At 40.1% G+C, this 19,703-nt stretch overlaps 1 protein-coding gene across 3 annotated transcripts in view; it reads left to right on the top strand.

Moving 5' to 3' along the window:
• The window catches only part of mtbp (MDM2 binding protein), a 39,285-nt gene extending 32,052 nt beyond the window's left edge, over positions 1-7,233 (top strand). For all 3 annotated transcript variants that reach the window (XM_085365246.1, XM_085365245.1, XM_085365244.1), the window contains 9 exons: positions 1,515-1,608; positions 1,702-1,860; positions 2,347-2,442; positions 2,545-2,808; positions 2,921-3,078; positions 4,308-4,420; positions 5,618-5,731; positions 7,052-7,117; positions 7,195-7,233. In XM_085365246.1, the coding sequence (XP_085221372.1) occupies positions 1,515-1,608; positions 1,702-1,860; positions 2,347-2,442; positions 2,545-2,808; positions 2,921-3,078; positions 4,308-4,420; positions 5,618-5,731; positions 7,052-7,117; positions 7,195-7,233 (1,103 nt within the window). The remainder of the gene's footprint in view (positions 1-1,514; positions 1,609-1,701; positions 1,861-2,346; positions 2,443-2,544; positions 2,809-2,920; positions 3,079-4,307; positions 4,421-5,617; positions 5,732-7,051; positions 7,118-7,194) is intronic.
• Positions 7,234-19,703: the final 12,470 nt, after the last annotated feature.

Here is a 19,703-nt window from a genome sequence, read left to right as displayed (position 1 = left end):
TGATTAGCTCATTACCAGGCCTCTGGAGAACTTCAAGACACGCTAACGATGTAATTTAGCCATTTAAATCAGCTGTGTTGGATCAAGGACACATTTAAAACCTGGACACCGGCCCTTGAGGAGTTCCCCCACCCCTGCTTTAGTGGTCCTGGGCATTGCACAGACATAATCTTGAATTTTGTTAAGTGGAACCAGGAAGGTTCAGAATCACAAGAGATGATATGGTGGTGTAGACAGTCTTAAGTGCAATTCACTCTGTTTTGCTTGTGATCCTTATTTTTTGGGGATAGGAATGTCCTTTCCTTCAATCCATTAGATACGTCTGCTCTGTTTGTGTGTCTACATCGCCTAAAGGAGTGAATGACTTTGTGTGGGTTGTCAAAGTGCTACCAGAAGGCTTAGGTTTATACATACAACACACTTAGGCTATCACTTTGCATGAAACACCCGTATCTCGTCAGAGAACCTGCTGTATCCACATGTATCACATTTCTGTCCGTCTTGATATAACATGCAGTCCTGTCCGCACAGAAAAAAGCTGAGCTGCTTTTATTTTGGATCCTCAGAACTGATCTGTTCCGAGACCCGACTGCCAAGAGTTTAGTGTGTTAACTAGCATCAAATGAAAGTTTACTTATCATATCCAGTCCATTGTGTATTTAGTGACAAAGGGCACTGTAGGTTTAATTATTAATGTTGTAAAAGCTGATGATTTTGGAGAACGCTTATGTTATGTAGTTAGTTCATCTAATATACCCTTTATTAGGTTAATGCAAACATCTAATCAGTGGCAGCAATTCACTGCAGTCATGCACTAAGCAAAACATACAGGTCAAGATAAACTGATGACGTTTAAACTGAGCATCAGAATGAGGGGGAAAGGTGATTTAAGTGACTTTGAAAGCGGTATTAGTTGGTGTCCGATAGGCTGGTCTGAGTATTTCTGAATCGCTGACATGCTCGGATTTTCCAACACAAACATTTGCATCATGTATGTGTAGCTGATAAACTTGCAGTAACTGTCTGGTCTGTGAGGAATGTTTCCAGCACCTTGTTGAATCTATGCCAGGAAGAATTAAAGCATTTCTGAAAGCAAAAGGGAGTCCAACCCCATTCTAGCATCCTAATACCTGATAAAGTGGCTGGTGAGTGTATAAACGCCTGTGTAATGTTACTGATTTGTTTTTTCCTGCAACGCCAACATTATTCTCTATTAAGAGCAGTGAATGCTCATTCATCAACATTTGAAAGTGATGGATAACGCCTGCTTCTTACTACTGTGTGCTCTCACTTCTGGGTTGAGCAGAGACAAACACTTCTATAGCATCTGATTCCAAGTCTAGCAGCTGACCTCTATTCAAATCTTGCTGGTAAAGTAGGAGAAGCGTGTACCTTTGTGTCCATTATTGTGTGCCATAAAACCACTCTTAAAAATAATCTTAAAACGCCTCCCTAATGATGGATGTTTTCAATTGAATTGATGTAAACAGGATGGCTTGTTGTGTTCGTTTTAGGTTTTCAGATCATTTCTCAGCTGCCGTCTGACTGGCCTGAGAGAAGTGTCCTGCACAATGTGGAAAACTTGCAGAAGAGACGCCAGAAGAGAAGGTATAAGGGATGGGATCTCCGTATATGGCTCACTCTGAACTGTTAAAATGTCTGATCTTCTCATTTTATTATGTTCTGTTGACTGTGCCTTAGATTTGGTCTGTTAGGTCCAGGCTCTAGTGACAGTCTGCTGGGTCCTAAAGATGGCCAGAGAGGCTCTTCTACTTTACTTGATGCCAAAGAACTTCTGAAACACTTCACGTCTGATGGTCTGCCTGCGGGGGAGCTACAGCCGCTGGCCATTAACAGAGGGTGGGATCATTTTTCAGATTTCAAATAGCACCTCACCAGTTTCACTGCACTAAGCTGTTAAATTCATAAATATGAACACACTATAGTTTTTGTTTCTTTGGCAGATTTTCAGATTTACAGCTGAAACACATACACGCACTGTAGCCTGGCATCTGCTCCAGTTATATGTATTTATTCCTGGGATGGATCTACATGACACACACTAAACGAAGCCATAATTAGGATTTGATTATAATCATTAACCTTCTACAGTGAGCTTACAACCCTTGGAGGAAGATTATTGAGCTGAGTTAAAAAATACTGGAGCAGTAAGGAGTTAGTGTTAATAAAGGCTGTCAGACCAAACTCTGTGTGTAGAGAGGCAGACTTGTTCATGTGGTTTAATGAAGACGATATTAAATTGAGAAGCAAGACAAATAACAGTTTATCTCTCTTTTTGTCTTTCTGACTATGACTCGCATTCATGCTCTTTGCTTTTTTTTCCAGTAACAATGCCTTCCAGTTGTCACAAGACCTTTCTCCCAGGAGAGTCAGCAAACTGCCTTTCAGCAAAGCCTCAGCCTCCCATTATCACGGCATAGAGTAAGTTTCTCTAAAGTATATTGACTGTTCAGCTATTTTAAAACTGTGAACGCTTCTTTTTATGAGATTTACTTTTTATAAATAATTTTTTTCTTCGTGTAGGTTCTGTCTGGATAACCAGCGGTCTTTAGATCGAGACCAGGCCTTTGTACGGCTCCAATCTCGTCTGATTCGGTATGAGACCCAAACCACCTGCTCCAAGGAACCGTGCGCCCTCCCCTTTGCCCTCAGCCCCGCTCCCTCACCAGCTGTGATGTCAGAACCAGGAAGCGTGCCTGATGGCGAGACTCTGCAGAACAATGATGTAGCACGACTCAAGCGCAGGTCCTGGGAAGCAGACATTGTTGGAGGCTATCCTCACAAGAGGTATGATGATATATGTCCCTCCTGGTTTGCAGCTACGTGGTGATATTATAAAATTAAGGATGGATGGCGAGGAGCTTTAAAGAGTTTTTATCCATCTGTCTGATTGATCCAGGCTGGCAAAGTCCGAGAGCAGTGACTCCCTCTGTTCTCAGAGTAGCAGCAGCAGCGGGACACATCCTGCCATTAGGTCTCTACGACGACAACCAAGCAGGTCGCAGTCCACCTCCTCTGTAAACAGTTCCTCCTCTTCAGCCACAAGACCGACATCAGGTAAAGCGAAAAAAGTGACTCTCGCATGGGAGGGAACACTTGGGACTGTGTTAGGATCAGATGAGTCGGTTAAATTAACATTCAGTGTCGCCTACTAATCGGAAGGTCGGTGGTTTGATCTCTGGCTTCTCCAACCTGCGTGCTTTTCCCAGTGTTCTTGGCCAAGATCCTGAACCCTGAGTTGCCCCTGATGGAATATGCGTTTAAATATGCTTAGCCATAGGAAAAAAGCACTTGTATGAAGGAGACTAACAAGAAAACACTTTGTGTTATATAAGTACCAGTCCATTTATGTTAATATTAGCAGTGTTGTTCTTGCTCATGGAAAGAAGATCCGGCTAAAAGTGACCACACCTGTAAAAGATCTTAACTTTTTAGATCTAATGTTATCTAAGACTTATTGGCCCAGCAAACTTACATGGCTGTTTAAACTTTTTTCTAACCTGTGCTTTGGTTACTGTTGGATAATGTTATTGTGGGAATTATACATAGCTGTAAAGGTGGGTTAATGTGGTAGGGCTCTAGCAAATTAATAGAATTAATAGAATCAGTTTATTTACTGTGCTGTATGGTAGCACTTCATCTTTATTATCTATGTGCATACTTGTTTCTTTCATTCACTTTATAGTTTTGTATTTTCTAATTGGTTTTGTTTTTATTTCATTTGATTTTATTGTTCGAAAATGTTAAGTTTTAGTGTAGTTTTTGATAGTTTGTGTTAATTTTAGTTTTTGTAATTATTATTTAAGTTATTATGTTTTATTAGTATGCGAAGGGCATACGTCAGAGACCAAATATAGGAACATCAGTACAGGTGATACAATAAAAACACAGAGGTTCTTAAAAGCAGTTGACTCAGTGTTGTAGACGTCCAAGGTTTTAATAAACACATCCATCAATGCCTCATCAGGTAAGCTGTAATAAAAGTTTTAGTAAACTAAGAGATACCAAAACTAAGGATATTTCCTGTATATTTTTATTTTCTTTAGGTTCACAAAATCGCTTATTAATTGTAATTTTTTTTCACAAGTCAAATTTTCTTTGCAGTTAATTAAATAAATTTTTTAACATATAGTTTAAGTTAACTATATTGGTTCAACAGGTTCCTATACCTGTTGTTCTTTGTTATTGACTTATTTCCTCTATTTTATTTTCACTATATGACTTTTACTGTGTTGACTTTAGTGCCTTATTGTTTAATAATTTCTCTTATTTGCACTTCTTTTCAGGCTTGGCGACTCTCGCTTGTGTTGACAGACCTAAATGTCAACAGCAGAAGACGCATCAAGGACACAGCGAGGACAAACTTGCCAAAGAGTCACGCTCCCAGAAACATAACAGGGTGAGAGGATTTGTGCATCTTATTTTTATTCTTATAAAACAATAAAATATATATTTACTTTTACATTTTTTTAAACAGAATATTTCTTAAAGCATTTGTGCTAATAATGATGACAAAAAAATGATGTAACCCAGACAGAAAATGTAACCATAGACTTGTTTGTGCATTTCAAGTCTGCTGCCAAGTTTTAATGAGCAGAGCTTACCTTAATAAGCCGCAATTTTCCTGTAATATCGACTCATTTAGCAATAAACCCATTTTTTTTTACTTGTACAAAAATCTTAAGTAAATATGCAATTCACCTAATTGCCACCTGGCCTACACAGATGGTGATAGATAAACACACGACAAACTGGGAGAGTTTTTCTACTACAGAGGAGAACTGTGCAGCAGCTCTAGCCGAGATAAATGTGTAATATTTTCCATGCAATCATTGTGAATGTGTGGGCTGCATCACAATGTTGCGGCAGAACCACTTTAACAACAATACTGTTATCGTATCACCTGCTGCCTACATTTTCACACACACACACAGACACATTTTTCTCTCTCATCTTTTACTTCTATGTGCAGCATGCAGACACCATAACACATTAATGGACACATGCACATATACAATTGAACACGCACACCTACCTCTTCCCAGTTTAGTTTGTTCCACCTACAGCAAGCAATCTGACCTTGACTTGTTCTAATTCTGATTACTATGCAAACACACTTATCATCCAAACCCAAGCATAGGAAAGAACAGTTGGTCCTATTGAAAAATAATGATAGCAGTTTATTCAGGACAGAGATTAAAAGCTGTCTTTCTACTCCTCTCGTGAGACTGAATGGTACCAATGATTTCTCACAATAATTTATGGTGTTTACTCAGAACAGTTGTTGTGACAAGATTAAAGGCAGGATCTGTTTGTTTCATTTTTTTTTTCTTCATCCTGTCGCAATTAGCGGTGAAATATTTGTATGTTTGCTCCTCCATGCTGCGAATGTAAAATCGTGCGTTTTCATGTAAGGACGTCCCCCAAAGTCGAGACATTTTGACATCCCTCGGTTTTCTAAAAAGGGAGCTGTGCTAAATTTAGTTTCTCTGAACCAGGCTTGCGTTAGGTGGTTAGGGAATAAACAGAACTAGATTTAATGTTTTTGCTTGTACTAATACAAAAGTGTGTCTATCTTGTCTGTCTGTGTCCTCAGATGTTGCAGGAGGTAGTAGCTAAAACACTCAAACACCATGGGATCACTGCTGAGCATGATTGCTTTGAGGCTTGCAGCAAAAGACTGTTTGATATCTCGAAATTTTATCTCAAGGTTTGTCTTTTTACTGCCCTCTCAGAGTCAGTGTTGTGCTTTTGTTTGACACTTTCATTATTTGTATTACTCTATGATTCCAGGACTTGTGTTTTGTTTTGTATCCTTCTGTATCCTTCTTACTATGCCAGCAACTGGAACCTTTAAAAAAAGCCTTTTTTCCCACTACTCACTTTTTAATTTCTTTGTGCTTCCTTGTGTTTCTTAATCATCTGGTTTTGTTTCACAGTGTACTCAGATCCTTTACTTAAATAGCTATAAATCGATGTTAATTTCAAGATTTTCTGCCTTTTTCTAAGACACTACAGGGAACCTAAGTTTACAGTGCTGTGTAAAAGTCTCGAGCTGCCAGTTTTTCTTAAAGCAATAATTCTCCAGGCTTTCAAAGGTTTTCTTTCGCCATTTGGCTGCTTTTTCACTCACTTTCAGTCCAGTGCTTTCTGATGATTTTCAGAGGAATGTTTTTTGTTTGTTAAGCCACTTCACACTGACCTATGAATCATTCAAGCGTCAAAGAAAATCCCCTGACTTGATGGATGAACAAGTGTTGTCTACATATAACAGAAAACTTGACAAAGAATCAATTTTAAATTGTATTTTTAAATACTTTGTTACTAGCAGCCTGTCACAAACACGTAATGTGTTCCCATTTCTTTACTTGAATCTAAAAAAAGAGCAAAATGCCAAAGAGAGCACAGTTTGACAGGCATAAAATATTATTTTTGCACTAACAAGCTGATTCCTAAAGAGCAATTGGCTGAAAATATGGCATATCTCAACATGTCTTACTGTCCTTTAAAAAACCTGAGGAAACTTAGCAAGTGGAGTACAAAAGAAGAGACCTAAAACAGGTTCTCCAAGACATCTCATTAAGAAACAAGAAACAAATCCAGAAAAGACCTAACAGATGCATCTGGCCCTTCAGTTGATCCATCTACTGTTCACTGAAGCCTCATCAGAAATGGTCTCAGTGGAAGGCTGCCTGTCGAGAAAGCCATTCATAACAAAGGGAGAAAAGGCTGAGGTATTCCAAATCACACAAGAACAGGACTGAAAATCAGTGGCAACGGAGTGAAGAATCCAAACTAGACATTTTGGGTCAATTCATCTACAAATATGTACAGAGGAGGTCAGGAGAGAGATCCAAAAGTGAGTGTTTACAGCACAGAGAAAGCTCTGTCATGGTTTGAGGCTACATTTCAGCCAGTGGTGTTGGAGATCCTATCAAAATTAATGGTATTATGAACTCAGAAAAATACAGCTTTTAATCCACCAGCTGGAAATGATCTGATACTGAGCTTTGTTGATGCTTGTTCCCAGGATCTGAAGACATCTCGGGGTCTGCATGATGAGATGAGGAAGGCAGCAAGCAGCAATGTTAAGCAGGTAATGCTACAAACATTAGCGTCTCTCTGGTTTAGTTTTTCAAGTCACACATTTGTAATCACATTTTTCTGTTGCAGGTCATTGATTGGGTATTGGAGAAGACCTCAAAACAATAAAGATGATAACAAATCAGGTTGGTTAGAGGAATTTGGCTCAAAACGTCAATTTTCTGTGGTGTCTTTGTTTTTGTTTTTTTAAACATTCATGACAACATTTGGACTTTCTAAGCCTTTCCAAATTGGTTCTCTAATTGTTACATTAAGTCTGTTTTAATCAACTTAATCCTTTATTTAATTTGGTTTTCCTTCATTTTTCAGGATCCCCTATAGCAGCCTGTCGTTTTAAGCTTTTGTTTGTGCCTGGTTTTGTGCTCATCCACCCTCATATACTCCTGCTGCTCCAGAGCCAAGAACAGAAAAACACTCATATCTACATACACTCTGCTCCTCCTGCCGAGAAGCCCCAAGGGCTTTGGATGCTGGCTTCAGGATGAAGATGTCTTTTCTCTGTAGCAGTTTTCTAACCCCCACTACTTATTTTATTCTAAATTACTGTCGTTGTTAGGTTGTTAATTTGCCTTTATGAATGTACAGATGTTTTTGTTTTGTATTTTCCTGTTTATCACAATAAATGCATGTGGGAGCACTTTAACCCCCAGGAAAGACACTGTGTCTGTGTGAAAACTATACAATAAGCTTTGCAGTTGGTGTTGTCTTCCAAAAACAGATGATGATGATGATGATGATGATGTCCCATTCTGGATGGTAGCTGTTGTGCAGACGATGAAAACAAAGCCAACAGCAGTGCAGCAAAATATGCTTTGCTAATTATAACTGACGGTCCAGCTTGTCGTAGTTTGGTTTGATTTCAAACACATCAGGAACATACTGCTATAATTTCACCATCCTTATAAAGAAAACTACTCACAGCCAGCTTTTCACAACTGGTACCACAATTACTTTTTTTCCCCCCAAAGAGAAGCTGACCGCAGGTTTCTGATTCCCAAATTAACATGCAAAACAGCTTTTTCTGTGATGATTTTTGTCTGGGTATTACTTTATCTGGTGGAACAAGATGACTATACACTGTTTTATTACTGTGCACGAGAAGCAGACTCTAGCTAGGCCAAATATGGTGTGGAAGGCTCATGTACTGTTACAGAAATAATTTGATCAAGTTGTTTGGACTCAGAGGCACTCTGGTGAAAAGCAAATAGCATATCAGTACCAAATCCTCATGATTTGGGCTAGTTTTGGAGCCAAAGGACCTGAGCACTTTGCAGTTATTGAGTCAACCACGATATCAGGTGGGGTCATGCAACAGGACAATGTTATAACAGAATGGCTGAAAGAAAAATCAAGGTGTCGCAATGATCCAAACCTCAATGAACTACATTATCGATATAAAGAAGATAATTTTGTTCAAAATTCTTCCACAGTTATCTGAAAAATCACTTTCTGTACAATAAAGTCATACAGAAAGTGATTACTTCAAGCTATTGCTGCTGGAGGTGGTTCTATGAGTTATTTGCAGTCCTTTAAAGATTTCTTTTTCATTTTTCCCGTTTTAACTGACCCACAGTCCACTGCCTGGAAGACTGGTTGAAAATTATTAAACAGGCAGTACTGTGAGAAACAGTGGCGAGCCTGAGACAATGCAATCATTGCCATAATTCAGCAGAAAAATGTAGTCAAGTAGCACTTATTTCAGCACCACCTGGTACCCTATCAACACCAGTGCATCAGTGAGGTATGCTGTGCATAGATATGTGTTTGTGGGAACAGAATGAGTGTGGGACCATCAGTATGTATGAGTACTACGAGTATCAACTAGATTTGTATTATCTACATGTACTAGTTGTGCATGAATCAAGAAAAAAAAGATAACAGTTTACGCCATCCCTCCTACATTTGCGTCACACAAGCTGTGTGGAGGAAAAATGACCAGAAAAGGAAAATACTTTGTAGCTGAGCAGAGAACGAGGCACTAAATACTGACTCTTATCGTTAGTCCTTGGGATTAAGTGATAAGGGAAGCTTAGCTCAAACTCCCAGTATGAAGACCAAAACTTGTTCTCTTGTACATATTTATGCCACAAGATGATGTCAGATATTTTTCAAAGAGGACAGAAACAAAACTGAATTTCTCTGAAGCAAAAACTCCACTGCCAGATATTATATCTACAAAATCTAATGTAATGCTGTGGTCTTGGTTTTGATTTTGGGACTATAAATGATTTACAGGCTTGTTCTGTGGGAACATTAAATGAGTGCAGCAAAGATTAAATGAGTTGGCCATCTGTTGTTGCAACATATAAAATAAATGTTTTTAATGGCCATGGGATGTTCTTGTTCCAGGAACTTCAAAATGAAAGTAAAGAAGAAAGATGTGAAAAAATAGGCTGAAGCAGATTTATTAAAAAAAAAAGAGGGATGAGAGGTCTGCTTGCTTCTAAATGGTGTAATATTAAAATAACCTGCAGTATAAATTATTTCGGCCCTCCACTGTTAATGTGCGAGTGAAATGTTGCAGATTATGAGATAAATCTGACCCAACATCCTACACCAATTTCCTAATAGGCAAGTCTATGATAATCCATCTTTTCAACAACATAATCATTATTAATCATAATCTTTACCTTCCCTTGCTTTTTTAAATGAAAAAATATCCCGTGATGAATGTGTAAGTGACCATAGCTTGCTGTGAAAAATGTTTTTTCCAGTGACTCAGTAGCTTGTAGACCCACCTTTATCAGCAATAACTTGATAAACTCGTACAGGAAATAATTTTTATCGCTCACAGTTCATTGAAGATTGCAAGCATTTGTTTATGCGCAGCTCGCTGAAGGTCACGCCGCAGCATTTCAGTCAGGTTGATGTCTGGACTTTGACTGGCCATTGCAACAACTTGATTCATTCTTGCTTTTGTCTTTCGCATCATTGAATGAATCATTGAATGAATCATTGAATGGTCTGGCATGAACTCTTCAATATTATAATGACTGCAAGGTGCCCAGGTCCTGTGGCTGCAAAGCAAGCCCAAGCCATCACCCCTCCACCACCATGCTGACAGTTGGTATGATATGTTATTTATTTTTTACCATATGTGCTGTGCATTATGGCTGGACATCTCCCTTTTGGTCGTGTCTGTTGCGAGGACATTTTTCCAAAAGTCTTGTGGTTAGATGCAACTCTGCAAACACAAGCTGTGCTCCATTGTTCTGTTTAGAGAGCAAACACTTTCTTCTGGCAACCCTTCCAAACAAATCGTACTTGTTCAGCCTTTCACTAATTGTGGCATCATGAACTTTAACATTTACCATGCTAACAGAGGCCTCTAGAGCAGCGGTACCCAACCCCCGGGCCTCGGACCGGTACCGGTCCGTGAGTCGTTTGGTACCGGGCCGCGAGAGTTGAGGCTCAGGTGTGAAATGTATAGTTTTCAGGGTTTTTAATCAGTTTTTAGCGTTATTTTGTTATCGTTTTTATCGTTTACTCGGTTTCCCTGGGTCTTTTCACGTGTGTTATGAATAAATCTTCTTTTTTTCGGTACCGGTACTAGTTTTATTTTGTCGTATTTATCCGCGACACCTTAAAGGCCGGTCCGTGAAAATATTGTCGGGCATAAACCGGTCCGTGGCGCAAAAAAGGTTGGAGACCGCTGACCTATAGAGTTTGAGTGGCTCTTGAGCTTTTTGCTGTTTCTCTGAGCATTAAATTGTTTGATCTTGGAGTGAATTTGCTTGGATGGCCACTCCTGGGAAGACTGTGGCATTGTGTTAACACAAACATGCTCCAGAACAGCAAATGGCCAAAACGTCTGCCTTTACAAAAGTGTTCCCACCTGCTGATGACCAATGAAGTGCACTTGGTTACTACTTACCGTCTTCGGTTCTAAAGGACAAGCTGGTGAACTCTGGAGTGGACCATCACCTCACTACCTGGATCCTGGACTACCTCACCGACCGACCACAGTATGTGAGGACTCAGGGCTGTGTGTCGGACAGGGTCGTCTGCAGTACGGGGGCCCCACAGGGAACGGTTCTGGCTCCGTTCCTCTTCACCATCTACACTGCAGACTTCTCCCACAATTCCACCCAGTGCTTCCTGCAGAAGTTCTCTGATGACTCTGCAATAGTCGGCCTCATCACTGATGGGGACGACAAGGAGTACAGAGGTCTGACCCAAGACTTTGTGGACTGGTGCCAGCTGAACTACCTCCAGATCAACGCCAGTAAAACCAAGGAACTGGTGGTAGACTTCCGCAGGCACAAGCATTCTCCACTGCAACCACTGAACATCCAAGGTATGGACATTGAGGCTGTGGACAGCTACAGGTACCTTGGTGTTCATCTGAACAATAGACTGGACTGGACTCATAACTCAGACGCCCTCTACAGGAAAGGGCAGAGCAGGCTGTACCTGCTGCGGAGACTCAGGTCGTTTGGAGTGGAGGGCCCACTCCTGAAGAAATTCTATGACTCTGTTGTGGCTTCTGCTATCTTTTATGGCGTGGTCTGCTGGGGCGGCAGCATCTCTGCTGGGGACAGGAAGAGACTGAACAGGGTGATCCGAAGGGCCAGCTCTGTTCTAGGATGCCCTCTGGACCCAGTGGAGGTGGTGAGTGACAGGAGAACGGCGGCTAAGCTGTCATCCCTGATGGACAACATCTCCCACCCCATGCAGCAGACTGTGACAGCACTGAGCAGCTCCTTCAGTGGGAGACTGCGGCACCCACGGTGTGGGACGGAGAGATTTCGCAGGTCTTTCCTCCCCACTGCTGTCAGACTCCATAATAAAGACTTTAACTGATCAAGCACACACATCCATACATATGCAATAATACTAAGTGCAATAATCCTTTCTGTCATCGTTGTATTTTTACTCAGTTGTATATAGTATTTGTATTTGTATTCTATTTTTATCTTATTGTATATTTATTTTATTTTATTCTACTGTATATAGTATTTTATTTTATTTTATTCTATTCTGTACAGTTGTGTACTGTATTTATTCTTATTGTATTCTAATTTTTGCCTCATAACTTTTGCACTGTCCACTTCCTGCTGTGACAAAACAAATTTCCCACGTGTGGGACTAATAAAGGTTATCTTATCTTATCTTATCTTATCTTAAATCATGTGAAACCAGTAAATGTTGAAATACTATGAAGTACTTTGCACTTAAATGTGACTGTAAATGACACACAGTGCACTGGATCTGTGGTCTTGTTTCTGGGTAGGATTACGTTGGCATGGACGTTTGGTTTATAGGAGATGATTTAAAGTTTTGGTCTGCATATCCAAACCACATAGCCAGAAAAACTGAGCTGTTGCTTCATGGTTGTTGAATGCTAGGAGGGTGAAAGAGTGAGTTCCTTTACAATGTTTTTGACACGTCATTTTCCATCAAATACCCTCTTGGCTCAGCTAAAAAACCTGAGCTATTAAAAGAAAGAGAGATGACATTAAGAAAATCAGAAAACTGAAATTTATGGGCGAGTTCTATTTTTTCTTTTAATCAGGTTTGGCTGGTAACTCTGTAGTTATTTTAGATGATGCTTCAAAAATAATGGCACAAATAAATGACTGGATGCACATCAATATGGCTGCCAATTTTGGAGTCCTGCTTCGAGTGTGCTGTTGCACAGGAGCTGGTAGACTTTATAAACTTCTACACTGCCACATAAGGATTTGTTTGACCTGCATGAAAATCACTCAAATGAGGAATGATTCTCTGTACCTGTAACTGAACTGTTATGTGAAAGAAAACGGGTCGCAAGAGAAACCACCTGACTTGACTTGTACATTTTATAGAGCAGTAATTAGTGAAGAAGAGACCATAAAAGGCCACAGTGACAGTCACAGTGTTTGCGTGTCAGTAGAAGTAGGTGGCTGATTTTAAATGGGTGCATCAGTGTGTGACAGTGCTCATTTCCCTGGCAAAAACAGCAGTTTAAAAATGCATTTCACCAGATGTTTTATGAGACTTGATGAAAGTGAGGTGCCATTAGCTGAAATTACAATCTTGATTGTGTCCACTCTGCACAGCCAGACATAATCTGTACCAAAACAGTACTGGAGTAGACCGACCATGACCTGACATCTTAATGCTATAAATGACAGACGGCTGAAAGACGTCTATTTTTAAAGGATGCGCTTGGCAGAGAAAAAATGGGATAGTCTGAGAGTTGAAAATAGTCGGCAGGAATAAAGTGAGGCACTAAAGGCAACAGAAAAGGCTTGTTGTGAGTTGTATGTGAGGCTGGACACTAAGGAAGGAGAGAAGAACTTGTATGGATTGACTATGCAAAGAGATCGAGCTAGAGATGATGTGCAGTAGGTTAGTATGGTTAAGGATAGAGCAGTACGGTTTCATACTAAGAGAAATCTACAGGTGTGATGTTTGCTTTCACAGTGTTGATGGAGAATACAGAGAAGGTCAGAAAGAGCTGCAATCCACTCTTTGTGGATCTAGACAAAGCGTATGATAACGTGCCAAGAGAGGAACTGTGGTACTGTATATGCATGGAGACAGTGGTAGGAGTAACAGGTGGGTCAAGATGGTGGTGGGAATACATCTGGGATTGGCTCTGAGCTCCTTCTAATTTGTAGTGGTGATGGACAGGTTGACTGGTGGGGTCAGCCAAGATTCTCTGTGGACTCTGATGTGTGTAGATGACATTATGACCTGTAGGGAGAAGGTGAAAGAAAGCCTGGAGAGGTGGAGGTATGCTCTGGAGAGATGAGGAATGAAAGCCAGTAGAAGTAAGACACAATACATGCATGTGACAGTGAGGATGCAAAGAGTAGAGTTAGTGAGGGTACATAAGTTTAAGTTACTGGCATCATTCTTCCTACAGACAGTCCACTAGACAGGTGAAGGAGAGAGTGCAGGCAGGGTGGAGCGGGTGAAGATGAGTGTCAGTTGATTTGTGACAGAAGGATAATAGCAAGAGTGCAAGGGAAGGTTTATAAGGTGTTAGTGGGACCTGCTATGATGGTTTGTGGACATAATGCTATTTCAATTTTCATTGGAAGTGACCAGAATGGATAAGATAAAAAAAATTAGTTCATCAGAGCGACAGCTCAGGTTGAGAAAAGTAAGAGATGTTGAAATGGTTTGGACATGTGCAGTACTGATAGGAAAGAGCAAGATTCATGGATGCAGTGAAGGAGGATATGCAGAGGATCAGCTTAGATGGAACAGATGATCTCCTGCGGTGAAGCTCAAGGGAGCAAGCTGGAAGAAAAAGCTGAAAGAAATCTCTTTTGCTTAGTCGTCTTCTTTAGAATAGGAATTATTTGACATTCGATAAACATCACTAAAACCTACTCTGTATTCAAGATGAGAAGTAGGTGTCTGACTGATGGGTCTAATGAAAGAGGCCTTCAGAAGAGTCCGATTGATGTTCGCTGAGACTAAAACCAATCAGGCACCTTTTATCAGGCAAAGCTTAAAAAAAAAAACATGAAACAAGTTTTATGTCTCAGTTTTTCAGTTTCTATCTCAGCAGGATTATCGTCATCATTAATAAAGGCCACAGACTATGTTAAAAGGAAAACAAGGCTGAAATTGTGAGAAAAGGGAGGAGGGTCAAGGAGGTTTAATTTAATAATGAACGTCTTTGACTTTATGAATTGCTGAGGGCTCCATTATTCTACAGCTAGAAGTGTATTTATAAATATTTAATGTAGTTTTTATACTGTGAATTTTCTGGTTAAATTTCAATAGGATTGTTGCTGCTGTTGGTCTGTCACTGTGATCAGTTTACATCAATAAGCGGTAACATCAAAGTCGCCTCCCTAATGATGTGTTGTTTTAACAAAAAAGTCCTGACCCACTGGGGCATGGACTCCACAAGACCTCTGAAAGTGTCCTCTTGTTTTGAGTCAGTGCTTTGGTTCTCTAACCCCCCCCCCTTTTTTTTTTTTGTAAGTGTATTGTCCTGCTGGAGTACGATGCTGGGTTTTTTTAAATGAAAAAAGTCTTTATGAATGTTTTTTTTTAAAGCTTTATTTGCTTATGCCTGGAAAAAATGATATTGCAAAACCATTAACAAATAGTTCACGCATTCGGCTGACGTGCACCAGCTGAATGCGTGAACTATTTAAATTCATCTCCTGAAGAAAATATCTAGCTCCAAAGTCTCTGTATCTGTAACACAAAACACTTACATTACACATCATGATTTAATTACATTATTGCTGCACTCGGTCTTGTCTTTATGACAAAAAGAGTTAAATGATTTGCTTTTTAATGTTCCGCCTGCATGTGTACATGTGTGTTATCGCTGTGCCTCAGCTCAAATGGTTTCTCCCCCCTCCCCATCTTTTATAGAGCCTGCACCCCTTCCTCTTGTTAACATACACATTTTGACTATAATACTGAAAAATGAGCAAAATAGAGCTGGGCATGCCTCCTCTGGGTCGTTGGCATGGATTTTTCATGCAACCCGTGCATCATCGCGTTCCCTGATTGTCCACAGGATATCTTGTTACAAGCACAGGTTCAGCTGAAGTAGCCCTCTGGGAATAAAATGATATTATGACACAACACAATGTTTACGTGTAGTTTGAAGTGTACGGGATTATCACTGCACCAAACCCCCGTTGGTTCTATTTTTGTGACAGTGTGCTGTACCTTTGGGATCCATTGGAGTGCTCAAGAAAGCAAAGTACACACTTATCTTGTGCTTCTGTGCAGGTTTATGGTACAGAGGAGACCACAGAGCGTCCAATGTGTGTGTGTGTTTGCATGCATTCAGGGGCACTTGGCTGTGGCATCCTGAAACACTACTTTGTCTCACTCACATGCATCCCTTTATCACCCCACATCTTTTTTTGTTTGTCATCACGTTCCCAGAGACTGGCACTTTGCACTGCGTATCATATTTGAACTTGGAGAGAAAGGGGGCGGGTAGATGGATTGTCTCTCCTTTGCTGCCAAAAACAGTGAAAGGTTGTGTACAGTCGGTGGGAGTACATAGTTTCATGAGTTGAGGGCGTGCATGTGTATAGGTTACATGGAGGCGGATGTTTTTGCAGCAGCAGACCTTGAAGAAGAGCCCTCCTTAAGAGAGAGGGTCACAGCAACATGCTCTCTATCGGTCTGATGCTGACAGACGGTGTGCTTTCCTGTGTTTGTGGACAGGATGTGCATGTTGCTGAGAAGGTTACTCATCCTCCTCTTGTCTATTTACAGATAATAATAGGGAGAGGGTGAGGAGATGACCCAGTTTTTCTTCTCTTGCAATGCCTACAAAGTGTTCTTTTGTCTCACAGCCATTCTTGCACTGCCTCATTTAAAACACATCAGTAACCAGATTCCAGAGTCCTTGAGTTATCAGTTCTGATATAACTTTAGTAGGAAACTAGCCCGAAAAAAAGATATTTTAAAGCCACGAAAAGCCAGCAGGGAAAGTAAGAAGAAATAAAACTTATATTGTCAAGATTTTGATTAGAGAAGGGTTGCTGTTCACTTTATGGTCATTAAAATACAACATTCCTATGACTGATCTGTGACCAGGTTCCTGCCTTTTCTGGCATCAAGCACCCAGTACCAATGTCTGTCCCTGTGGATCGTGGATCTAAGGAGCAGCAAAACCATATTGTTGCTGGTGTAAACTGTGCAGGCTGAGCCCAGATCTGGCTCTAGGACATGGATGCAGTTTCACTTTTCTGGATATGGCATTGCAACTCCTACTTTTTGTAAACCTGGAGACAACAAACCTATGATCCACCAGTGCTGTGCTTAAAGGAAATATAGAAACTAATTTGGGGCATTTTAACAGCATATGGTTTAAAAAAAAAACATAAACATCCAGATGTGATTTTGACCCTATTACTGTTGTCCAATGCAGTCTGACAAATGTACAAAGCAGTAATGTCCTTAGGCACTCAATAACTCATCACACACACACTCATCAGGATGTGAGATAGGAGCTCCTGTTGAGGTACTTCTTGGTAATGAAAGCATTTAGAATTCCACTGAGCACAATCCCATCCTTCACGTCGCACTTGAGGATCACCTTCAACAGTTCAATACATCCCCTTTGCAGGCCTTTGTGACATTATTGCATATAGCTCACAAAGAATGTGTAAAATACTACCATAGTCAATTCTTCAGCCTTCATGAAAACACACTGAGTGGCACTTTTAAAGCCACTTTACACCTGCTTAATCCTGGAATCATTACGTACTTATTGCTGCAGAGAGAACATGACTAAAATATGGAGAAATAAGACATTTTTTACTCAGGATTTCTGCCCAGTGCATATGAGATAGTCGGGACAGAGACTTAGGAGGTGCATTACAAGTGCTTTTTATGGTGGCATCATGTCTTAATCTACGTTGTAATTTTTATCTTTACTTTTAGAAAAAGTTTGAAGTTTTGATAGCAAATGAAATCCAGTACTGAGTCCTGAAGGGAAGCATCACACAAACACTAAACCAATCACCAATTAGAAACTTTCCATAAAATTTAAAGTTGTTAAACTTTTAGAAATTTTGAATCATGATGACTCTTATTATGGGAGCTTCTAGAGACAAAGCAGCAACGACAGTCAGCCCTGCCAGCTGTTTTATAGGACACCTGGAAAAAATTACTTGTAATTTGGAACAAAGTGTTTTCAAAGTAGACAACAAGGCTACTCTTGATCTGTTTTGGAGTCTATTAATAATAATAATAATAATAATAATAATAATAATAATAATAATAATGTCATCACCATTTGTTTCTATAAAATTAATATAGACGAGAGAACTACTTGAATGTCTTATCAACTATCAGGCTGGTTCCTTTCTGTCGTATTTTTCAGCAACAGAATTTTTTTGTGTGTCCCTTATTTCAGAAATAAAAATTTGCCATGGCATGTAAAAGCGTACCGCGTATGGCCACATCCATAAAATATGATTAGGTGGACCAGCGATCTCCATCTCGACCACTCTATTCAAGACAATGGGACGACTTGGTGGCTTCCACAAACCCGCTCACTTTGCATTTATTTGTTTATGAGAACACATTAATCTGTTGAAAGACATAATTACCCACTAATGACTGTATATTTCTAAGTAAAACATTATAATTTTCTATGAACTAAACTAAAAAGATGTCTGACTGTACCTTTAAAAAAGAGAAAATATTACTATGACATTTGAATGACTTTAAATGAATGCTAATTTTGCATTGTGCATGCTGTTAATGTAAACAAGGATTACTTTGCAAACACATTTGTCATATCAACTTAACGTTGTGATAATGCAATGTGGTTACCTTCAAGCGTTATCTGCAACTTAAATGCATAGTGTTTCAAGGGCACTGAATGTGTGGAGCCCCGTGCTGTAGTAAAGGCAACAAAGTGTAAACTGCACTGTGACATTCATGAAGCCACATGACAGATTTAGTGTACCTTCACTTGCAAACTTGGGTTATTCGTCTTTTTTTTTTTTTTTTTTTACTATAGTAGTTAAATAATAATCAAATATTTTAGGTGAGTTTGTTCAGTTAGAGAATGTGCAAGTGGGTGTGTGTATGATAGAAAGGGCCCTGTCCAACACACACACACACACACACACACACACACACACACACACACACACACACACACACACACACACTTGCAGGTTATCCCATGAATCGAAGTGAAACATACTGGCTATTCAAGTATTCTGCTGTCTGGATCACACCATTCGTAGTCTGTACCTCTGGACCATGACTTTTCAGCATTTCATGCCATTCAGCCAGACTCTACTTCTTTTATGTTACTAAAGTAAGGACCCGTATAAAAGTTTAAGTTTCCATCTAGACATTTCACCTCATAAATGTATGAGTCGATTATTGACTTTAGCCTTCTGCGTGCCTTCTTTTCTTCATCCTACATGCTCTGTTCTGTTCCTCCAGCAATTCTGATTCCAACTCACACAAAACATACAGCAGATTTACACTCTTGCATGTAGCCAAATGCAAATACATGCAAACACGCACACGTAAGCGACCCAGGACCTGTGAGGACCTGCCACAGTTGAGGAATGCAACAAGAGGCTCAGCCAAGAGAAAAGCTATTCATTCAGAGCCCCTTCACGCCCCCTCCACCCACACATGCATTAAAAACACACAAAAAAAAACTTTAGTGGAATGCAGTTGCATGCTGCTGAGAGAGGTATCCACTGTGTGCACAAAAACACAACTTTGGGCCGCTCTCACACACAAACAGACACACAGTTTATGACTGATTGCTAATTGATTTGGCACTTTGCCAAGCCCTTAAAATGAAAAGCTGAAAGCCTCACTCAATACGGTCCATTCTCTCACTCTCCCTCCGTGAGAAGGCTGGGCACACGCGAGCGTTCACGTTTCTGTGGTTCGGTGCGTGCGCAAAATTTCAGCACAAACGCCGTCGGTCCGTTTGTGTGCGTTTTCAGGTATTAAGCTTACCACAAACACAGCCTTGTGCGTGTCTCAGTGGGAAAGCTGACCTGTGGAGAAGTGATTTTCTTTCATATGATGCAACCGTTACTATCTGCAGACGTTTGGTGTCCTGCTGAGAGTCTGACTTCTGAGCTCAATATCAGCTCGAACAGAAGGGG

The sequence above is a fragment of the Diplotaxodon limnothrissa genome, linkage group LG11, assembly GCF_057381915.1.
Source record: "Diplotaxodon limnothrissa isolate DT_005_m linkage group LG11, D_limnothrissa_male_GT1.1, whole genome shotgun sequence".
NCBI lineage: Eukaryota > Metazoa > Chordata > Actinopteri > Cichliformes > Cichlidae > Diplotaxodon > Diplotaxodon limnothrissa.
The sequence above is the reverse complement of the archived record's forward strand: the minus strand, read 5'-3'. Positions and strand labels throughout refer to the sequence as shown.